Source organism: Phyllostomus hastatus, unplaced genomic scaffold (genome assembly GCF_019186645.2).
Source record: "Phyllostomus hastatus isolate PE091 unplaced genomic scaffold, TTU_PhHast_1.1 phas_contig_137, whole genome shotgun sequence".
Lineage (NCBI taxonomy): Eukaryota > Metazoa > Chordata > Mammalia > Chiroptera > Phyllostomidae > Phyllostomus > Phyllostomus hastatus.
The window spans coordinates 1,108,643-1,131,656 of NW_025333583.1; the positions used below are offsets into that span (position 1 = coordinate 1,108,643).

The 23,014-nt window shown below is 45.1% G+C and overlaps 1 protein-coding gene across 1 annotated transcript in view; it reads left to right on the plus strand.

The window, feature by feature from the left end:
* PID1 (phosphotyrosine interaction domain containing 1) overlaps nt 1-23,014 on the plus strand; it is a 203,620-nt gene that overhangs the window by 90,908 nt on the left and 89,698 nt on the right. The window contains exon 2 of the mRNA XM_045855769.1: nt 6,150-6,296. Coding sequence (XP_045711725.1) covers nt 6,150-6,296 — 147 coding nt within the window. The remainder of the gene's footprint in view (nt 1-6,149; nt 6,297-23,014) is intronic.

Below are 23,014 nucleotides of genomic sequence, written 5' to 3' on the forward strand. Positions count from 1 at the left end.
TTTAATAGAAACATATTTTTCTTTCTTTTATGTTTTTTTTTCTGTGTATGTGTGAAAATGCTAGAATGACTGTTTAAAGGCAAAAATCTAAGAATTTACATTAAAAGTGGTACATGAAAGATCTTACTAAAGATCACAAAAGAGTATCACCATTGTTCCTTTCCTCACAGGTAGGGCGCGAATGCACCTTTTTAAAGAGTAAGTGCTATCCAATGTTAGGAAGTACCACCGAGGGAATTCTTACATATCCCACAAAGTTAATAAAATGAAGTGTGATCACGAACAAATGTCGAAGCCCCACTGGTTTTTGTACACCCGTGTGCATGAGTGGGGCACTGAAGTTTTCCACTACTTTCATTCACCCACTTGTTCCCTGTGGTTCTCTCAAGGGGACCATTTGCAGTACTGTTGAAGTCTGATTAGGGCATTACTGGCTCGGTAATTTGCAAGTTAAAACAGACCCTTGTAGCCAGCCTTCAGAATGCAAGGAGGAACCAGGGGTTGAAACCAGAATGCCTTCCCTTCTGTGTGAGTGAGGATTGTGGTCTGTTTATCTTAGAAAAAGAGCAAGCAGAATTCGCCTTCCAAAGATGCTTTATATGCGCAATGCAGAGTCAATACCAAGGTGGGATCCACCCAACCCGAATTGATATAATATGTAAATCCCTGCCTGCTAGGCTGTCAGAGACTCATGTCTGAATAGGAGTAGGACAAGCCAACTGTAAAATTATACAGGGCATGGCAGCCATTACCCCATCTGCATAATGGGGCTCGATTTAGAAGCTGTGTTTGAAGGTCACACATAAAGCACCAAATGCAGAAAGCCGAGCTTTGTTTAATTCGTCTGGGGCAGCACCCTAATTTTCCACGGCACCATTCACTTCCCTTCTCTCACAATGAATAACGCGTCTTCTTTCTGACACGCTGCGTCTCTCACTGGGGAGCGGCAGCTCTGCTGACCTCCTCTGTTAGGTTCCTCTTTTATGGCCTTTTTTTTGTTTGTTCATGCATAGAACAAGTGATATTGTTCTCAATGTGATATGACACAGTATTTTAGAGTTGACAGATGAGTAAACTGAGGCTGGGGAAGGACAAGGGCACGCGGTTCTGACAGAGCTGGTTATAGCTCTGGGTCTTCGGGACCCTGCAGGACGGCTTGCCCCCCAGATTGGGTGTCCCTGCGGGGGTACTGTGTGGCTGTCTTTGAGGCTTGGAATTTATGTCATTTTGGCCGTAGCTCAGAGGGCTTTATCACAGATCGGAATAACCTGGGCACTATAATACCTTCTTTAGGTCGATTATTATTCACTGACTTATCATTAAGGCTCAGCCTGTTCAAATAACTAAGTGCAAGATTCATTTTAAACACACACACACACACACACACACATAAAATATTGCTTTTCATTTCTGCAGTTTAACATTTATGAATTCTTTCTCTGCTTTTCATTAGTGGCTCCATTTAATTTTCACAGGTGACTTCTTATTAAAAAGTCATTTGTATTGGTGAGGCTCCTGTAGTTGCAAGGATTAGACACCTAATTCAGGCTCGTTTACAGCACGAAAGGGGGTGTATTGGTTCATATTCTTGGTGAGACCACGGGTGGATCCGAGTCAGACGCAGCTGAATCCAGGGGCTCGGCGACGCCAAGTCTCTGACGCTCCACTTCTCTGCACCCCTTGTCTCTGTGTGGTCTCCTTCTCGGGCTGACCTTGGCAGGTGGGAAGGTCAGCAGCGGCTCCAGACTCGCAGCATGCCAAGTCTAGCAGGCCTACCTGGCCATGGTTCAGAAGAGCGTGTTCAGCCAGTCTCGAGTTCCCTCTGCATCAATCAATGCCTTTGACTGGGGGCATGTGGCCTCCAATGGTCAGCCTGTGTCACGTATTCTTTCCCAGTGTCAGGGGGACAGAGAATGTGACGAGTGGCCAAAAGAAAGAGGCAGAAGAGTGTTCTTATCAGAAACAGGTATAGCTGTAACACTTCTACCACCCCAAAATGTGCAAGAGCACCTCAGAGTTAGCCTTACATAAAAATGTGAATTCCCTCTAAGAAGATGTAGTATTGGAGACTCAACGATTCATCAAATAAGATCATATTTTACTCCCCCCTTTACCTCTGTCCTTTCACAGTGGGCAAAAGGACGAAACCATTAAAGAAAAAATAATTGGATCATTTTCTCCATTTCGCTTTTCAGTATTCTTACCATCTCTCTTTAGCGTTTCTGACAAACTTGTCACAAAAATGTGCAGTTGGCGTTTGGTGTCGCCGTCTCCACCTGCTGTGAGAAAAAACCCTTTTAAGCAGAGACTAACACTCTCTGGGACCCAGCTGTGCCTGTGCGTCTGGCCGGAGGTGGGTAGGTGTTCCGTGAGGGCATGGCGAGGAACAAGCTGGCGAGCGAGTGCAGGGGACGCCCCTGCCTGTCTGGGGGTGCCAAGGCTCCTAAGAGCTAGGTAGCTGGGGTTTCACAACTCATTTTGTTGAAGTTGGAATTTGAGCTCTGTTATCTTCCTAGCCCCAAATTAAGTTAAAAAATTCTTTTAAAGATTAAAAAAATTATTTTTAGAGAGAATGGAAGGGGGGGTAGAAAGGGAAAGAAACATCAATTGGTTACCTCTTGCGTGTGTCCACGACAGGGGACCTGGCCCACATGTGCCCTGACTGGGAATCGAACCAGTGACCCTTTGGTTCGCAGGATGACGCCCAATCCACTGAACTCTACCAGTCAGGACTGAAACGTTTGTTTATTTCTTTTAACTGGCTCTCAAGCCAAGTCACCACAGGGGCCATGTGTGTGCCAGTCTGGAACTTTCAGTGTCTCTGTGTGCTTAGTGACAGATCCGGTAGCGAAGACACTAGGTCCCACAACAAGGTTCAGGAAGACCGTCTCAGCATTTCTGAGCAGGGTGGTTGTCCAGTCCTTTGAGAATAGAGTCCCTTCTAGTGCCATTTTCAGGAACTTGCTGTGTGGAAGTCAGGCTGAGTTGAGCTGTGGTTCTGTGGCTTCTCTTAGAGCTGCAGCAGAACGGCAGACAGGGACAGCGTCCTCAGCAGCTCCTTACCTCATTTTCAGACGTAAATGCTCTCCCCTTTATTGTCAACAGCAAACCGGCTTCGTCTCTTCTCTCAGGGATCCATGTTTCTCCTCCCAACTCCCTCAGTTGGACTGGAATCAATTAAGAACCAAGACAGATTCCCAGCTTAATATGAAAACTTGCATTGCATGTTTAAAAAATACAAGTCAGCCCTGGCTGGTGTGGCTCAGTGGATTGAGCACTGGCCTGTGAACCGAAAGGTTTTTGGTTCGATTCCTAGTTGGGGCCCATGCCCGGGTTGTGGGCCAGGCCCCCAGTTGGGGGCGTGCGAGAGGCAACTGGTCGATCAATGTATTTTTCACATGTTGATGTTTCCCTCCCTCTCTTTCTCCCTCCCTTCCTTTCTCTCTAAAAGTAAATAAATAAAACCTTAAAAAAATACAAATCAATACTCCCTAGGAAACGGAAGGGCAAGCCTCTTTCCTATTTACAAATGCATCAGGGCTGGCAACTTGGCGTCCTCAAAGGTGGCTGTGTCAGTCAGGGTGAAATCAGAGAGGGAGAGGTGGTGGGAGATAGCTATTGAGGTTTATTCAAGGAATTGACTCATGCAGTTTGCAGGGGCTGGTTAGACAGGAGTCCAGTCCTGAGGAGATGCTGTCGGAAGGGTGGGCTGGACTCTCAGGCGTGGACGGAAACGGCTGTCTGAGCGTGGGGTTTCTTCTTCGTGGAAGCCTCAGTGCACTGTTAAGCTGAGGTCACTCAGTTGATTAAATCTGTCCCACTCAGATGATCTAGGATAGCCCCCCTTACTTCATTCAGTTCAACTGATTATGGACTTTAATCACGTCTGCAAAATACCTTCACAGCAACGCCAAGGTGCTTAATGTTTGATTGATAACGAAGCATGATAATCTAGCCAAGTTGATGTAAAACTGACCGACATCGGAATGGCCAGTTGGAGTTCTAGTAGATTCTATGTGGACTTGTAAACCGCTGTAAGCCCTTGGGATACGGCATTGCATAAAACAGTTTCTGCTCCTATGGTGTTCGTATTCTAGTGGAAGATCACAGACCATAAAGTAACAAAAGAACATAAATTTATAGTGGTTATATGTAGTTGTAAGAATAATAAATCGGGAAAGGAGTAGACAATGATGAGTATATATAGCTATGTAATTTGTGGGGTTCAGTACAAAATGGAAATTGAGTGTCTTCTATTCAAAAAGTTGAGGAAAAAATGTCATTAAATGTACTAAAACCAAAATCTTTTTCTTTCTTTTATGAATCTCTGAAATAGTCATGGTGGTTTTTTTTCTTCTACTTAATGCTCTTCTAAGTAAAGAAAAATTTAAAGTTATTACCATGAATTTACCATTCATCATTACATTGCAAATTCCCCACTTTAAATGCAAATAAGAGAGCTGAATGACTGAAATTACACAAGTTTCATTTCCCAGTTTGTACACACTCTTGTGTTTTGCTCCTGCCAGGACAGTGGGAGCACTCTGCAAAACTAACTCTCCTGTTCTTGTTTCACTTCTAATACGTGGACATTCCACGGACACTGCCTTTTGTTTACTCATTAGCGAGGAGGGACCAGAAGGAGGAGGAGCAGTGGTCACCCTGCCTGTCCCTGTCCTCCTGTGTTATGATTTTCAGCATGAGTGGTTGCCTAATACAGGGAAGTTATACGAACCAGAAGGATATGGTAGGGTTCCTCGGTCATTCTTCCAACACAGCTGACTTCTGTCTGCATGTGAAGCAGTGTGTACTGAGTCACAGACTCAGCATGCCTACCTTGCACTCACTTTGCGTCTTATCGAATTTTATACATGGGGGGGGCACGCTTTGTGCGCATCCTTCTACTCACGAGGGACTCCACTGTTCCATCGGACTTAGCTTACACAACACAAGTTCAGAGAGAAAGGGATCAAGGATTCTTTCTCTGAATCTCTCTCTGGTGTAGTCATGGTGGGTTTTAAACCATGAACGTTAGACTAAGCATAGAGCCCTCCTGAGCGGGGGACCCCGTGTGATTGCACAGGGTGCATGCCCATGAAGTATGTGTATGTTCGTGTGTGTGTATGCATGCTACTTTAGATGATGTGGATAAGGAAGGACTGTCTCATAGGGTGACAAGAAGGCGAGGAAGCACACTTGCAGATACCTAGGTCAAGAGTAGCATGTTCAGAGGTTACAAGGCACGTGTGTCTGGCTTGTTCTCAGAAAGTAAAGAGGCCGCTGAGGCTGGGTCTAAGCAAGTGAGGAGTCAGGGGTGGGAGATGAGGTCAGAGAGGCAGCGGGTCCGTCCCTGAATCATGCCTGGGCTCAAAGGCCAGACTTGGAGTTTCTCCATGAGAAGAAAGGAAGGCTTGGGAGAGTTTTCGCAGTGGGGTGACACGTCATCATTAGATTTTAGAAAGATCCTCCTGGCTTACTGTGTGGTAATCCTCTGCGCGGGGGCAAGGTGGGGAGCGGTTGGAGCAATGTGGAAGGTGCTGGACCAAACAAAGATGGAGCCTGGACTGGGTGCAGACATAGCAGTGATGCAATATGCTGGAGTTCTGCATATATTTCAGACCAGCAGGAGGTGCACATAGATTGGATATTTACTTCATTGAGAAATACTCAGTTTCCCAACGTTCCAAAGCCAAGGCATACATAGCAGAGCTGAGGGATGCAGAGGTCTTGCGTTCTTTTTCACCAGATTTTTCCCTTTGCATTATCTCTGAACTTCCCCCCAAATTGTTCTTTAGTATCCTCTCTTGAACGTCTTCACTTCTTTAGTGAAATTCAGCAGGGATTTCCATCTCGAGGATTCCATCTGTCTATGTCACCCGGGAAGACCGTCTCAGAACAAGGTCGTGGCGACTCTCCCATGGCCCGTGCTCTCACGATGTCGGCGGGAGCGCTGGCTTCCCCCACACCTTCACTCGGCAGGGTCCCGACAGTCCTCCCCCCCTCTGTGTCACTCGCCATCTCTTGGCCTCCTCGGTGAAGACAGGGGTAACGACACACAGAGTTTGCTGCTGGCTTGTGTGTGCCCCTGCACGCGCACACTTCCAGATGATTTACACTGAATTTGGCTTATTGTTTTTCCTGCTTTCCAGCACTTTCAGACCATGCTGAAGTCTAAACTGAATGTCCTGACACTGAAAAAGGAGCCTCTCCCCGCCGTCATCTTCCACGAGCCCGAAGCCATCGAGCTGTGCACCACCACGCCCCTGACGAAGAGCAGGGCTCACAGCGGCTGCAAGGTACGTGGCGCGCGGCCCGCAGAGACTCTGGTGGGACAGGCGAGAGGACTTAACACGCCCGTTTCACAATGGTGGCATTTTTAGAGAATGAAAACGTTCAACAACTAACAAAAGAAGCTCACTGAGTGCTGGTGGTATGAATTCATGTCTCGCTTTATTTTTCTTAATGCCTTAGCATGCTTCCTAATCTGGGGGGTAACGTGAAAGACGTAAGTTTAAGGCTATGTAAAAACAAACAGTGTTCTTGCCATATTTTTACAGCCCTGTGGAACTTCATGTGAACGTTCTGTCCATAATGATAATTTAGTTCCTCCCTTTGTATTTGCCATCTGAATAATACATATCTTATCGCATACAAAACAAAACAAGTTTCTCAACACTTGCACCCTATGAGTCCTTTGGGGGTAATTTTGTATTTTTGTTTTGCTTCAGCTCTCAAAATTTATACTAATATTCATGCCTTAGAATCCACTAAAAACATTTCCTGTTTATGGAAACTGTGATGCCAACATAGAAAGAAAGCGGGGAAGGAAATGTGTGACTTCGTACCCTTTTGGATTCTTTCATGCGATACTCTCTTTTACATGAGTCGATGAGTCTAGATGTCGATTTAGAGGTAACAAAGAAAATAGTTTTTTGCACATTTTGCCACCAGAAATTTGTTTTGAGTTTTGACGGGTGGGAAACATGCTTGTTTGCCTGTGGATTTCTTTTATAACCTTGGAGAGTTATACACTCCTTCCCTCACTGCCTTCCAGGTTGGGGAAGCAAAGGTCCGTTGATCTTTCTCGTCGGGGTGTTCTGTCCTCTCCTGGGTCCTTGCATAGCTGTGGTCGGCTTGGGGCCTACAGCAGTCTGGAGCGATGGCGAGGTGCACAGCGCCTCACACACACACACAGGTCCGTTCATGCCCCAAATGCGCGCTGGGTGCCCGCTGGCTGCCCGACACTGGGGGCTGTGTGAGCAACCCTGGCTGGCAGCAGCTTTGTAGGCCTAACTGCCGGTTGGAAGAGGCGGGAGGAGAAAACACAGGGAAACGAGCATGGGCCGGAGAGAAAGCCAGTGTGTGAAGAGCTTGTGGAAGAGTCCCGTGGGCCGAAGGAACAGGATGTGCTAGTTCTCCAAGGGGGACACGGTCTTGTGTGCTTTAGAGTGGAAAGCAAGGGGCCAGTGTCGCTAGGAAGTTGAGAAGGCTGTGGTGAGTGGTCTAGTCGGGTGGGGAGTTCAAGTGTAGAGACCCTGGTTGTCACGGAAAGGAGTTTTTGTTTTCATTACTATGAGGAACTGCTCGGAGGGATTGAGGCAAGCAAATTATAGGAAGCCATTTAAAAGAGCGACTTTATTTTAATTAAATTTTATTTTTTAATTACAGTTTCTATTTCATATTATTTTTGTGTTAGTTTCAGGTGTACAGCATAGTAGTCAGACCATCATACACTTTACAGAGTGATCCCTCTGATATTTCGGGTTCCCACCCGGCACCATCCATAGTGATCACGATGCTGTTGTCATCACATGCTGTACTTGACGTCCCCGTGACTGTTCCGTACCTCCCGATCCGCACTTCTCAGTCCTTTCCCCTTTTCACCCAGCCCCCCAGTGCCCCTCCCCTCTGTCAACCACCAGTCTGTTCTCTGAATTCATGAGTCTGTTTCCATTTTGCCCGTTCATTTATGTTGTCCTTTAGATTCCACATGTAAGTGAAATCCTACGGAACTGGTCTTTCTCTGGCCCACTGGCCATGCACGTGCCACAGCGTCTCTCTCGGGCAGTGTCGGTGGGCATGCAGACTGGTGGGGCCGTTATGGAGAACAGTATGGAGGGTCCGCAATACATTACAAATGGAGCTGCCGTGTGACCCAGCGATTCCACTTCTGCGTGGAGGAGCGATGTCAGAGGGTAACTCTGCTGCCAGGGACTCCGGTTCAGCTGGAAAGCGTGGATCCACGGGCCTGGCCTCCGGTCACATCGGATTCAGTGCTTTTGGTGAATTGACGATTTAAAGGAATTATGAAAATGCTCACTTGATTTAGAATGGATATGAGATTAAATTGGGTTCTCTGTCCTTTAGAGATGCCCTACAGTCATTTCGAATTGTGTTCCAGTTGAGGACAAAGGAGCCCCTCGGAAGCAGGATGACATGGGTAGGGCCGAGTCTCAGAAGAAAGGCGTACTTTGCTCAAGTCTGCAGAGTGTGTTTAAGTGGGAGGGAAGAATGCAGTTACAGAGTAGAAAGATCTAACAGTCCAATCCAGACGTGGAAGAGGGGTGCGTGTGTGTGTGTTTACGTATATGCGTATATACATACATGCGTGCACACTCTGTGAGAGAGAGACCTGGTAGGAGAATAAACACTCATTGCTCTGGAAAGGAACATAGGGTTCAAGACTCACGGCTGATTTTATTCCCTGTGTACTGCCTCAGGTCATGGTCATTTAGTTTACTTCTTAAAGGATGTTGAAAATGATAGAAGGGGATGAGAAGGGCAGCCACAGAGAGTGGGGGTTGCCCTAGCATCCGCGGAGGGGCTAGTGGACAAAGGGGAAACCGCAGTGGCTTCAGCTGGACATGGAGAAAAACTTCTCCCTTCCAGGTGCAAAACACATCCCACCAGGCCAGAAAAACTTTATGAACACTCCATCCCTAGAAATCTTGAAGAGGAGGTTCGAGGCATAGATAACTGTAATCCTGGAATTGAGGACCTGGGCAACATCTCTTGAGTTGCTTTCCAGCTTTATGGTTTTATTGGATAGGAGAAAACCTCCAATGTATCATTCTTCAATTGGTATACTATTATATACTTTATGCATTTAAATTTTAACTGTAAATGTACTGGAGTTACAGCTTTTAATTCTCAGGGACAATGTTGCATTTGTGTCCAGAGTCATTCTTTTGTTAAAAAACAACAACAACAAAAAGGGTTAGATTTTGAACCTTGATATTTCTGTTTAAAATCTCCAGACCTCCCCCATTTTTTTCCAGTCATCCTTTGGAACAAAGTGCAATGTTTCCTCTCTGATTCTTGCAAATAACTTAGCTCACAAAATGCCAGCTGCAGAAGGAGCTCTCCCTGGGGGCTCTCGCCTGCCAGGAATAATGAGCATGGCATAGCTCGGGCCGAGCTGCAGGGCCAGCATAAGAGACCCCGGACCCCCATGGTCACACAGCACTAGTTCTTCTTGCCCAGCAGCTCCCAGATTGTGCTTGCATACCTTTAGGTTTGGGGAGAGAGAGAGAGAGAGAGGCAGGGTGAAGCGAAGGAAAGGGGAGTTGAAAACGGATTACTGCGCCGCCTCCTCTTGGGTTCCCTATTTCCCTCTGATCTGTATTCTCCGTGGGTCCTCATGGGGTTGCCCTGCCAGGCTATTCATGTTGCGGGCAGCTGGGGCTTTGTGTGTTCTTCTCTATTGCTGCCACTTTTTCTCCCCTTTTTCCTGCAGTGGCGTTCTTTAGCTATACAACCCACTGCATGCCGTGAGGATGCTCCCCCCAGAGCCCTGGCTGGGGCCGTTCGCAGGATCAGACGCTGTGTCTGATTTTGCAGCCACCACAATGGCCTGTCATTCCTGCCTCCTCCTGCCCGGCTCAGTGCAATCCTAGGCAGCTTCAGCTTGTTAGCAAACATTCATTTAATTAATAGTCAGTGACAGGCCGCTGTGTGCATGGGATTGTGGGGAAAGGAATCAGAGTAGGTGTTGTGGATAATGCAACTTACAGCCAAGCAGAATCAATAAGGTGAGTGTGCCCCCTCCCACCCCTCCACATCGCCAGGGCTTCTGAGATTCCTGTGGGTCCCAGAACCCCCTAGGGGCAGATCCCTGCACCTTTCCCCCCAGAGATTTTGATTCAGGCACCCGGCTTAGCGGTGGCAAACAAGAGCCGGCACTGAAAAACCAGCTGTGTCATTGACACCAAGGGACCCCTGGACCCTGCTTTGAACTTGAGGGCCTGAACCCCAGGGCGATGGGTGGTGAAAGCAGCGTGAGTGGCACAGATGAGTGCGCACCGTGTCCGGTGGGAGCTGGGGTGGGGATGGCACAGTGTGGGGGCTGGCGGGCACTGGTGGGGCTGGGTGGGTTTGCCACGCAGCGGACTGGGGGGCTGGCGTCTGAGCAAGGGCCTGAGGGCCTGAGCTCACCTGGGAGGACGCGCTGGCTCCCCCACCTCCCCTCCTCCTGAGTGAGGCCCAGGGCTCGGCCCCCCGAGAAGCCCCTCTAAGGCCCTGCTGTCCTCTTCCGATGTGTCAGGGCAGAAAAAGTGAACAATCTGGTTTCTGAGAAGGGCTTCCTGACTCTTAAACCATAACAATTTTTGTATTACTCTGTTTGAGATCCTTTGCCGTTAGGAGTGACAGGTAGTCCCTGAGCTCTCAGAGAGGATGCGGTCGGTTTATGGTCTCGTGGGACGGAGAAGACAAGTTTCTGAGCTGATGGCCTGCCAGGCGGTCCTCAGATGCTACCATGTCATGCATGTACCAAATGGCCCAGAATTCCCACTTACCTTAACGAGTCCCTGATTTTAATTTATATAAGTTGAGAGGGAGGATGTTGAGAATTAGCATCGCGTGTATCTACTGTCTACACTTATACCTTTGTGTTTATTTGATCAGTTATGTACCTAATTGGAAATAAAGTTATGTTTTCTCATTTTAGCCAACACAGCAGGATGGAAGGGAGACACATTAATTATGTCGGGTTGTCACGCTCACTGAGGGCATCTTTGCAGCCCTGCCGCTGCCCAGGCCGTTTTGGTCACAGCACAAATCCAACTATGCCAATTTTACAGACCTTTTTTCCCTGCAAAAAGATAAATTTCTGATTTTGATATCAAGGTAGACTCTATATTATATATATATATATATATGATAACATATAAAATGAGATTCAGTCTCAGGGTCTCTACTGGTTATTTTCCCTTAAATTCAGAGGAGGTCGTACTCAGTTCTCATTTATTTTCTCTTCGTTCCTTCTCAGACTGCCTTGTCAACATCAAAGCACATCATTTCTGCTTGTCTCCCAAACACAGAAAGGTAGGAGGTGATGTGAGCTAACATATTTGAGAGACAAGGTTTTATTTTTCTGCAATTTTTGTTCTTTATTGATTTATAAATTTCTGACTTTCTCTCTCCCTCCCTCTTTTCTTCCTATTTTTTTTCATTTTTCTTTACCCACAAGAATATGTTGTACGCCCTCAGAGTGTTCCGGGTGTTGACAGGGACACCAAGGTAATGAGTTTAGATGCTTTGGGTAGAATGACAGAAAACCTAACAGGAATTACCTTAAATCATTGAAATTTACTTGCTTTCAAGTCTGCAAGTCCAATAGGAAGAATGGGGGAAAGACATGCTGGAGAGACACCAGAACAGGGTCAACTGCAAGAAACGATCGGCTTCCTGGCCTGGAGGGAGACAGCCCCACCCTGCGGGAAGTGCAGTGGCCCTGAGGGAAAGGGGAGTGTCCTCGGATTGCTGAGCAGAGGGGACCCTTTCCTTCCTTGTTGCAGCCCCGCCCACCCCCCCAGGACCCTTAGGGAGGACGTCATTGCCTGGGGGAGATGAGCCGCAGTCTGAGGACAGGCCTCTCTCTCGCGTCCTTGCGCAGGCAGTCCCCGTAAACCCAGTGCCACGTGGAGGGGGTGGAGGGCACGCTCATTCACTGGAGAAATCCTGAGCTCCCTGCCTTTGCAGGCTTCTCATTCTGGGTCTCTTATTTGACAACCCGTTATTCAAGGTCAGGACAGGGCAAGAGAAGCACGATTTCAGACGAGGCAGTGAATTCACACCTGCAAAATGAGAGATGTCTGTTGGATCCGGGAGTGGACCACACCCAAAGGAAGCCTCGCCACTGTGTGCATTTGGAGCCCCATAGGAGTCTGGAAGGGGTTGGGAGAAGAGGAGGGAGTGAGAAAGGCACATACGCACAACTTACGTGTGTAAATACGCACCCACCTCTGATGTTTAAGGACCAGAGAGAGAAGGAAGGATCATTGGAAAAGAAGCATTATGAAAACCCGAAGTTCCTCCTCCCCACCGGGCACCGAACCGTCCTCAGCCTGTTTCTCCCTCTGCGTCCTGCTCACGGTGCTGACTCTCCAGACCACTGTGTCCTAGTCTCAGAGGCTAGTTGAGCAGAGAAAAAGGATCGAACTCTAGGGACAGCCGAAGCCCCAGTGTTATTGTTTTAGGGTTGGTCTTTATCTATATATATTTGAGATACAGACTACTTTCGCCACCACTGTGGTGCCCAGCATGGAAGCATATTTTATTTGTGGTTGTAATGGAAACTTCTCCGCTGCGAGTCCCAATTTATGACTTTGAATTCTATGCTTTGGTCTTCCCATTGAGAGACCCGGTAGCTTCAGCAAAGCTGTTTATCCTTCGTGAGCTCACTTTTGTTATTCGATGACTAAAAATCTTTTCATACGGGAAGTGTCTTTATTTCATCTGACGAAACTCTTTCGAATGTAGAGCGTTATTCTGCCTGCATGCTTGTTGAGTAGGAGCTCCAGCTTCTTTCCCGGGTCGCTCTTTCCCATGATTGATGGGTGTAGTAAAGCTCAGTTTTCCATTGAGGAATTATCTGGGGATCTCTGGCACCTCCAAACTGTTTACTTCTCAGTGCCCACCCAGCGTGAGGGTGGTGGCTGGAAATGGTCATCCTGCTCCAGGGAACCAGATTTGCCATCAAAGCTTAAGCTTTGGATTAACGTCCAAGGCTCCATCTTCCTGTATCTCGACAGTTGTGATGTCACTGTCTACTTTAGCCTACTGCTTGCCTTTAAAAACTCTTAGGAGATCAGCAAGGATTTATTAGTGATACATGGAAAGACATTCCAAATGTCTAAAAGAGATCTAATATTTTTGCTGCACAGTCCTATGGAAACATGCAGTCAATACAGATTCTGCTGCAGAAATCATACTGACGTGGAAAATGTTCACATTAAATGGATTAAAAACCAGGTTGAGGAATGTTATTAGGACTCTATTTTTGTAAAATGAAACAAAATTAAAATATATGCAAACATTTGTAAGAGAAGGCTCACACTAAAACATGAATACAAGTGATGTATAGATAGTAAGATTACGGGTCAAACTTTTGATTTTCTTATTTTTAACACTTTCTAAATTTTTACCAGTGAACAAGCACTACTTTTGTAATTAGTTTTTTAGAAGTAATTATTAAAGAAAAAGTATTTCCTTTGGAGAAAAGTTTGCAGGGAAAGCTATCTGTAAGAAACTCCATTCTAAATGGAGCCTTTTAGAAAACATTTTGTTTGGCTGGAGTATATGTTCAGGAAGTAAAAATTGTGGTCTTGGTATGTCTAAAAATTTCTTAATTCTACCCTCATTTTTTTGTGAAAGTTTGGCCTGGTATGGAAAGATAGACTAGCAGTAATTTCTACTTAAAATTGCAAAAGCACTGCCCAGTGACTTCTGTGTCATCTATGTCTTGGTGTGAATTTTCTCCTGAATTCATCCACTTGGAACATGGTAGGTTTTTTTTTCAGTTTGAAGACTCTTATTTCTTTGTTTTAGGGCAACTTAAGTAAAATTCCAACATTCCTCCCAATTTTGGAACCATTTAAGAAATAAGAACTGTGACACAGATAGGTTAGATACAGGTATCCGTTTTCTAAAGCTTGCTTTGGAGGACGCGACTTAGGTGGGTAGGCTCACTGGAATTTCTAAAGCTTTCGAAGTTTTGTTGAAGCCCCTACTATGTTACTCTCATTTACTTTGCTCTTTGGTGGGGTAAGGTCAACGTACCAGCTTTACCCAGAGATCCTCTCTGAATTGTTAAACCCTCTCTGAATTGCTCATTTTAGCTCTTTGAACTTAACCTTGTTTCAAATTTTATCTGAGATAGAAACAGCGATCCTTAACTTACCTCACATATAGAGGGATATTTAGAAAATACTCTGCACTCTTCCTAAGAGCAGAACTGTGTAAATAAAATGCTTTTGTTATTCAAATATAGCCCCCTTTGGTTGGAATGGAAAGGTCAATGAACTAGAGACCAAAAGGTAGCAAATGAGGTATGCATGTTAAAGTGGCAATAAATAACCCACATCATTAAAAGGTCATCAACATTTTTCTTAAATATGAACAGCTATTCTTACTGCATCTCTGAGTATTCCAACTCCTGACTACCCAGCAAGTAAATTATAAAAAGCTCTGCGACAACAGGTACAGATGTGTACCTTGGTGTGCCGAGTGTTCCTTTCTTTATTTTTATTGAAAATATTATACATCCATTTCTTGGCAAGAAAAAATGATGTCTGGACTTCTGTGTGTACTAAGTTCTCTAAATGAGACATTAGTCAGATTGGCATTTATGAGTCACCAGCCATCTTCATAAGCCAAACCCAGGAATTATGAAATAATTTCACTCAGGAAGCAATGGGGATAAATGAGGTTTATTATCCTGGGAAACAGGGAAGCTACGTCGTGAGCTAAAGATCCTACCGAAATTATTCCCCCCAACCCCGGCCACACTGAAGGATTAATTCATTCTCTTTAACACTTGTTTTTGCGACACTTAGGAGCAGTGCTAGAATTCTCCTATGTCATCATCTAGCTGTGCCTGTAACATTTGTCGGGGCAGGAAAGGTGCTGTCCATCGTTGTAAAGACATGTTACTGTTCGTCTGTTCATGGGATGGTGCAAAGCAGGTGTTGACTTTTCTCCTTAAAGAAGTCATCGGTTTGTTCAGAGCCCCTCATACCTGTACGGAAAAGTTCCTTCTCCTCTGCTTTGCCTTCCTCGTTCTCATGCCAAAGGTTCTGTGAAATGCTTTCCCTCCTTGGATCTTCCTTGCAGTCTCATCCAGTAAGAGTCGTGGCCTATGAGAACTGGGGAAGCCATGGCGGCTCCGGGGCCCTCCACAGACATCTGTGAGGCAGAGGAATCTTTATCTTGATGATACAATGGCGTCCTTCCTACCGCATAAACCAGGTGTGCTCCACAGAATCTTGATTTCCTTCCTCCTCCTTCACAGTGGTCACCTCTCAGAAAAAGGGAAAGAACAGGGGGCGGGGGGTGTGTGATAACTCATCCTGCAGTGTGTACACTGGAGTTCTTCTGAGAAAAAGAGCCAAAGAAGGGAACTTGGGGACCCACTAGGGCACAGAAAAATTAGTTCATTCGTTCATGGTCAGTAAAATTCCCTACTAGTGACTATATACATTTTTTCTTTTAAATTATACATCCTTTTAAACAAAATAAACATTCATTACTTATAACTATAACCTTATTGAGATAGAGATTAAATCTATACACTGGATACTAACATATATCGATATTTTAAATATAGAAAATGGAAATACGAGAAGAATGAACTAAGCCTGAAATAAACGATATTGTATGTACATGTTGTTAATTGTGATAGCTTCATATTACCATTAGTGTAGGCAAGGCTCTTTAATAATAGTGGATGTAAAGCCAAATTTCAAGTGACTTTGTTTCTGTATTGTTTAGCTGATCCTCTGGGATCCAATTGGATCCTTAGTTTTCACCCCAGAATGAGGTAGGAGAGATCCCATGCCCAGAGAAGAAGACGTATCAGCTCCCCCGTTTCCTTGTTATGTGTGTGATGTTCTTTTTCTTATCTGAAATCTGTCATTTGTTTGTAAGAATCTCAGCTGGGTTTTGTTGAAACCAGATTACGTAACTCGCAAATCCACAGAGACGGGCAAACGGGAACCTTCCTGCTCTGAGCAGTCGTGTGAGCCAGGCGCCCCGGTCAATGTCTTTCCACCGTAGAGCTCCCACCCTCGGGAGATTCAGCAGCATGTGGTCTGGCTGGGGAGGCTGGTGCCTGTCTGTATATTAAGCATAAGTCACGCTGAATTTATTTATTTGAAGATAAAGGTAACTGTGTCTTTGAAGGTAACTATAAATAGAAACTCTAATCCTTAACCGGGGGATTCTTTTGCATAGCTCCTGGGTGTGCGCACAGTGGGCCTTGGGGACAGAGGCCCTGGAGAACTCTGGTAAAGACACCGATGCTGCTTGTTGGCTTTGCAGAAGAGCGTGCCAAGATCATTCATTGATGCGTGCTTTTTTCTCAAGAGGAGGACATGATGAGCAGGTGTCACATGTTTAGATCTAGACCAAATTCCCCTCTTGGACTCCAGGAGGTGGGCAAGAGAACCTAGACCTGTTGGGTTGAGTGATATTTTTAAGATGGAAGATCAGAGTTAACATTTAGCTGTCTTCATTTCTGGACCAATCCGCCTGTGGCACTGCTCCTTCTTACCAGATCTTGGGAGGAATAAGGAAAGGAATCATTCTCACCTGTGGGGATGTTAAAGACATCAAAATGAAATGCAGTTCATCTAGTTTTGGCCAAGCACTGAGATTTAATAACAACTAACTGCCAGTTGTTACAGCCAAGATGGTTCATTCGCTAGTGTAACCTCCATATTGGTAGACCAAGATTTGTGTGCATAAAGTACAAGAGACTTTCTCAATGCTGGGATATTTAGACTTAGGTGTTTTTTTGTTTCATTATCTTTTATTTTTTTAAATTCTTGTTCAACAGGTCACAACATATGTTCCTGGAAGAGAAAGATACTAAGATTAGCACTATCTGAAATATGGAAAATTCCAGTCTAGGAAAGAAGCAGAATGTTATTTTTCATTGTATCTGCAGGGTAAATAGATTCTTCACTTAGCTCATTAACCCATAGTGCTTTGTCTTTAGGCTTCGGCATTTGACTCAATAACTAATGATTATGTTGTTCCTGTGAAGGAAGAGGTGTTTGGGACACTGTATCCTTTTTTGTTTCTTTGAAGTATGGCTGAAGATAGGCTAAGTGCCTTGACAATGATGTGCCAGCAAGATTAAGAATACATGTACTCGATATTTGGTAGGATGATTCCTCCAATTTTGTTCTTTTTCAAGATTGCTGTTGCTATTCAGGGTTTTAAGGCCATAGTAATCATAACAGCATGGTACTGGCATAAACACAGACATGTAAGTCAATGAAACAGAGTAGAGAGCCCAGAAATAAACCCAGGCCTTTATCTGACAGAGAAAGCAAGCATGCAGAATGAACTAAAGACAGTTTATTCAATAAGTGGTGTTGGGAAAATTGGACAGACACACGCAGAGAAATGAAATGAGCACCTTCTTATGCCACACACAAGAATAAATTCAAAATGAGTTAAAGACTTAAATGTTAGGCCCCAAACTATGAAAATCCTAGAAGAAAACATAGGCAGTAAAATCTCAAACATTGCTCATAGCAATATTTTTTCTGATACATCTCCTCAGGCAAGGGAAACAGAGGAAAAAGTAAACAAATGGGACTATATCAAACTAAAAAGTGTTTGCACAACAGAGGAAACCATCAAACAAAATAAAAAGACAACCCACAGAATGGAAGAACATATTTACCAATATATCTGATAAAGGGTTAATATCCAAAATTTATAAAGAACTTACAAAATTCAACACCAAACAAACAAACAAACAATCCAACTAAAAAATGGGCAAAGGACCTGAATAGACACGTTTCCAAAGAGGACACATAGATGGCGAATAGACATATGAAAAGATGCTCAATGTTACTAATCACCAGAGAAATGCAAATTAAAGCCACAATGTGGTATCAGCTCACGCCTGCCAGAATGGCTGTCATCAATAAATCAACAAACACAAAGTGTGCATGAGGGTGTGGAGAAAGGGGAACCCTTTTGCACTGTTGATGGGGAAAAAGGTTGGTACAGCCGCTATAGTAAGTAGTGTGGTGTTATCTCAAAAAATTAAAAATGGAACTGTCTTATGACCCAGCAATTCCACTTCTGGGAGTTTATTCAAAGGAACCTGAAACATTAATTGGAAAGAGTATAAGCAGCCCTGTGTTCATTGCGGTGCTACTTACAATTGCCAAGATTTGAAAGTGTCCATCAGTAGATGAGTGGATAAAAAAAGCCGTGGCACATTATCACCATGGAATACTGCTCGGCTGTAAAAGAGAAGAGTTTACCCTGTGCGACAGCATGGGTGGACCCGGACAACATCATGCTAAGTGAAATAAGACAAAGACAAATACCATATAATTTCACTCCTATGTGGAATCCAGTGAGCAAACTGCACTCATGAGCAGAGGAGGGACAGACTCAGACCGAGAGCAGGGCGACAGCTCGGGAGGGAGGGCTAAGGGGGTGGAAGGACTGAGCAAAAAGGTGAAAGGATTCGTGGACTTGGACAACAGTGTGATGATTGTGGAGGGAGGTAGAAGAGGGCACAAGGGGGGTAAATGGTAATGGAAAAAATAAAGTAAAAATAAAAAAATTATGTGTATTCTGAGAGAGTGTTTGGTACAGGGAAGCTGCATTTTCTCCTCCCCCTTCTTTTTCTTGTCCTCACCTTTTCTCCCTACTTCACCCTTTCCTCCAGTCCCTTTTCTGTCCTTCCCCTTTCTTCCCATTCCCCGATTGTTCCCCTTTACCTCTTTTTTCTCCACTTCCTTTCCTACTCAACACATTGGGTCTTAGTGTGTTCAACAAAAGCATGGAGCTCCCCCAGTCAGACAGGCTTAGCTCCCCTGCCCAGCCTAGCAGGAACATTCTGGCCCAGGGGTGGAATATGTTCCCCTGTGCACACAGCAGAACCCCCTGGACTCCCAAAGGGACCTGAGCTCTGTTGGGACTGTGCAAGGGGAAGTGGAGACCATAGAAAATCAAGGAAATGTCTGCAGCCACTGGCATCTTTGTTTTCCTGAGGAAGAGATTCTTTGTCCAGTTCTGTACTGGGAAACGATGATGTGGGTAGAACATTAGGCTTCAGGCTGCAGCGTGTCTTGGTTCCTCTCCAGTTTTGGTTCATTGATCATCCAGTAGTCAAATGGGCATTTTAGTGAACGTGAATGGAGATAATGGGCAGGGAGCTTTACAAGAGGCTCCCGGAACCCATTTCGGAGAGCAGTGGTTTCCGTTGGGTTTCTGCTGATGGGCGGGCACTGGAGAAAGCGGCCCGGGGAATCCTGGGAGACGGTGAGAGACGTGCAACAACAGGGTTGGACCTGGAGGTCATCATGGGAAGCGAAGTCAGCCAGACGCAAGAAGACGAATATTGCATGATCTCATTTATAAGTGGAATCGAAAATAGGGAAAATCATTAGAGCAGAGAGTGCAGCGGTGGCTCCCAGGGCCTGGGGTGGTGGTGCGGGGGGGGGGGGGCGGGTGGGAGGAATGAGAAGTTGGTCAAGGGTACAGTTTCATTGGTGCCAGAGAAAGTTCTGGAGATCGGTCGCACAGCATGGTGACTGTGTACAATGGTATCGTGGTGGTACTTGAAATTTGCTACGAAGGAAGGTCTTAGAGGTTCTCAGTACACACAAACAATACAACCTATGCGAGGCGATGGATATGCTGATTAGCATCGTTGTGGTGGTCATTTCGCATTATACACATAATTCAAAGCATCAGGTCGTGTGCCTTAAATATACACAATTGTCAAGGATGCCTCTGTAAAGCTCAATCACAGTTTAACAACATTTTTGTTAATTCTGAGGTCTTTTGGAAAGCAGCTTGTACACCAGTTACTCTGGTCTTTGCACCTGCTGATGTGAGCGTTGCCACAATTCCCTCCCTCCTTCCGAGGGTCCAGGACAGAAGGCAGGGCTGCTTCCTGCACTGACATGACCGTGGAGGCAATGGGCCGGTTACTGTGCATCATCATCCAGGATGCTGAGAACTTGTTTGCCTTCCTCCAGGCACGTGGTTTCTTCCTGCCACGGGCCTCAGGTCCAGGGACTCCTGCGGAGCGTCGTGTGAGGGAGGCCTGCACCCCTTTGTTTGCGTGTGGTCCTCTGCACACGGGAAAAGCTTTGTCTGCTCTATGCAGCGAACAGCTGAGGCGCTTACTCGTGCTCCGGGATCCTCTCTCCCTTGCTTCATTCTGGCTTCTCAGACAGAACAATAGGAAGCCCATCCAGCTTTCAATGGCCTTGACGTGCCTATATTGATAAGTTGGCCACACAAAGTGCTTCCTTTATGGAACATGGAACTCTTCCTGCTGGTTTGTGAAGCTCATGCTGGTTTATGAAGCTTCAGTTACCTGCTTAATTGAGGCCGTGACATTTGACATAAATCCACAAATTCCGTCCTTTCTTGCATGGAAGTGTCTGCTTGTCTTTATTGTTACTTTGTTTATTACTGATTGTCTTTCAGCCCTTGAGTATTAATCATTACAGTGTATTGGGTTCAAGCCTTTGCTCATTTCTCTGCCTAGATTCAGGAAATAGTAGAGTTAAATCATTAATACCTAATTAGAAACGTCAGACTAAAATTTAATGTACTTGATTTGAAATGTAGTCCTCCGGTAAGAAATGAATGTCATCTTTTTCTGTTAGAAATTAAATATGTTTTATGGTCAAGAATGGTGGAAGGATAAATGACAATAATGCTCTTTATTTTCCACACACTCAGGGCCCCTGGTTCTTTTCATTAAAACACATTCGTCACGATTAAGCTACTTATCCATACAAACGTGCAGAATGTATTTGAATAGAAATCATTCTATTCTCTCTGCCATTTTGCTCCTGGGACTTCCTCAAGTGCTTAGAGTGCAACTTTTCTTTTAATGAGGAATCAGAAAAGGACATTGCCTTGCACAGTTTATTTTACTTGAAGTTGACGACATACGCAATGGTTTGTGACTTAAAAAAAATCACGAACCTAATTTACTATAGCTAAGGAATGTAAAAAAACCCAATCCCTCATCTTCTCTGCATTTTTCCACCACTATTACGAGCAATGCTTAGTAGTAGGAAATGCCCATTTGCCTTAAGGAAGTTGAATTTTTCTGCTGCATAGCCTTTAGTTTATGGCTCATTTCTTCAGGAGAAATATGTTTACTGTGAAGATCTGTGCTGAGCCCTGGATCAGGATGGAGGAACCTGCCACCTAATCTTTCCCATCGCTGCAGTATTCTCCATCACTGCAGGGCGTGCTTTTAGGTTAAGGCTGGCCTGAGAATTGGGAGGGAATATTTGTCTGAATTTGTTCTGGGGGTCAGATAGTACTAATGGTTTCCTTGGTCAATTTATATCCCTGAAGATCAGGATAGTTAGCCAATAGATTTAAATGAAAGGTAGAAATAACCAGTCTTAATTGATTTTTTAATGGAGGGCAAACAATCCATTATCTGGAATTCACAGAAAGAGGCGGGAGGAGCTATTTTTATGTATAGGAAGCTGGTTTGGGGGCATTGGAATATGGCTAAGTCCAAGAGGGAGGAATATTACATTTTCGAAATGATTCTTTTTAGTAACTAGTGAATAATCAGAAAACTCTGTTGTACTAGTCATCTATTGCTGCATTAAAATAACCCCCAAATTAGTGGCTTAATGTAGCAATTTCTTCTGGTGTGCTACAAGAGTTATTACAACATGCCCATACCTAACTACTGAGTCAGGGACCTGACCCCTTCCCTTAGATGGCCTATAAAAAAATTGACAACAGCCAACACAACAATAGCCATTGGGCATGAATGAATCAAACTTACACCTGTTTTTTGGTCAAATCAGCAAAAAATATATATTTTTGGTGTGCTGAAGAATATTTGTATAAGTTTATGTGTGTCACGAGATGGAAAAGGTTGAAAATCAGTGGCTTAATGCAACAGACATTCATGTCTCACAATGTTTGAGGAATCTGACTGTGCCTTACTTAGCTGGCTGCCTATGGCTCAGCGTCTCTCCTGTGGTTGCCACCGAGCCTTTGGCGGGGGCTGCATTCTCATCCGAAAGCTCAAAGGAGGGAGGTCCCACTTCCAAGCCCACTCAGTTCCACACCAGTGGTTGGACTGAGGGCTTCAGTTCCTCCCTGACTGTCTGCAGGAGACCCCCTCGGTTCCTTGCTGCCAGAGCCTCTCCACGTAGCAGCTGGCTTCCCTCTGAACAAGCAAGGGAGAGAGCAAGAGAGGATAAGCAAGACAAATTTTTTTTGTAACCTCAACTTGGAAGTGATGTTTCAGAAACCAGTCATAACAAGGTCCAGACCACACTGAGTGGGAGAGGAGTATGCAAGGGTATGCATGCTAGGAGGTGAGGATAGTCAGGGTTGTCTTAGAAACTGGGTTCCGTATTTGTTGACCACTTTTTCAGACCTCCTTCCATTAATCAACAACCATAAGCTGAGCTTGTTGCTCACAGGCTAATCATCAGTTCTGCCTTTCACACAATCGCTCTTCTCCTTCCTTAAAACATGTCCGTCCTTAGCGTCAGGGCTTCCTTGCTGCTCCGAGGCTCCTTCTGGACTCAGCGAGATGCCTTTATGCCTTGTACCGCTCTTCCTGCCCCACCCCCACTTCCACTCCAGTTCAGTGTTGTTTTGAATCACTGGACATGCAAGAGACTGGTCTTTCTAGAGCCCTAGGTATTACTATAGTTAATAAGCATTTTTGTAGAGTACTTTTGCATCGGGTGCCACCAGGAAAGATGCCTCCCCTTCCTAAGACAGTCTGTTTGGGTACACATTTGAAGACCACACAGCTCACATTCTGGAGCTTTGAGGCCCCATTGTTTTTCTGGATGTGGAGCTCCTATCATCCCCATCAGGGTTAGGAAACAGCACCAGTACAATTTATGATTGGCTGAACCCAGTAGGGCCCACGTTGGAGGGCCCTGCCAAATCACGAAGTAGATACTGGTGTATCCATAGCAAGTCAGTGCTGGAGGCATCAGCTGGATTCCTTTTTTCCTGTGTA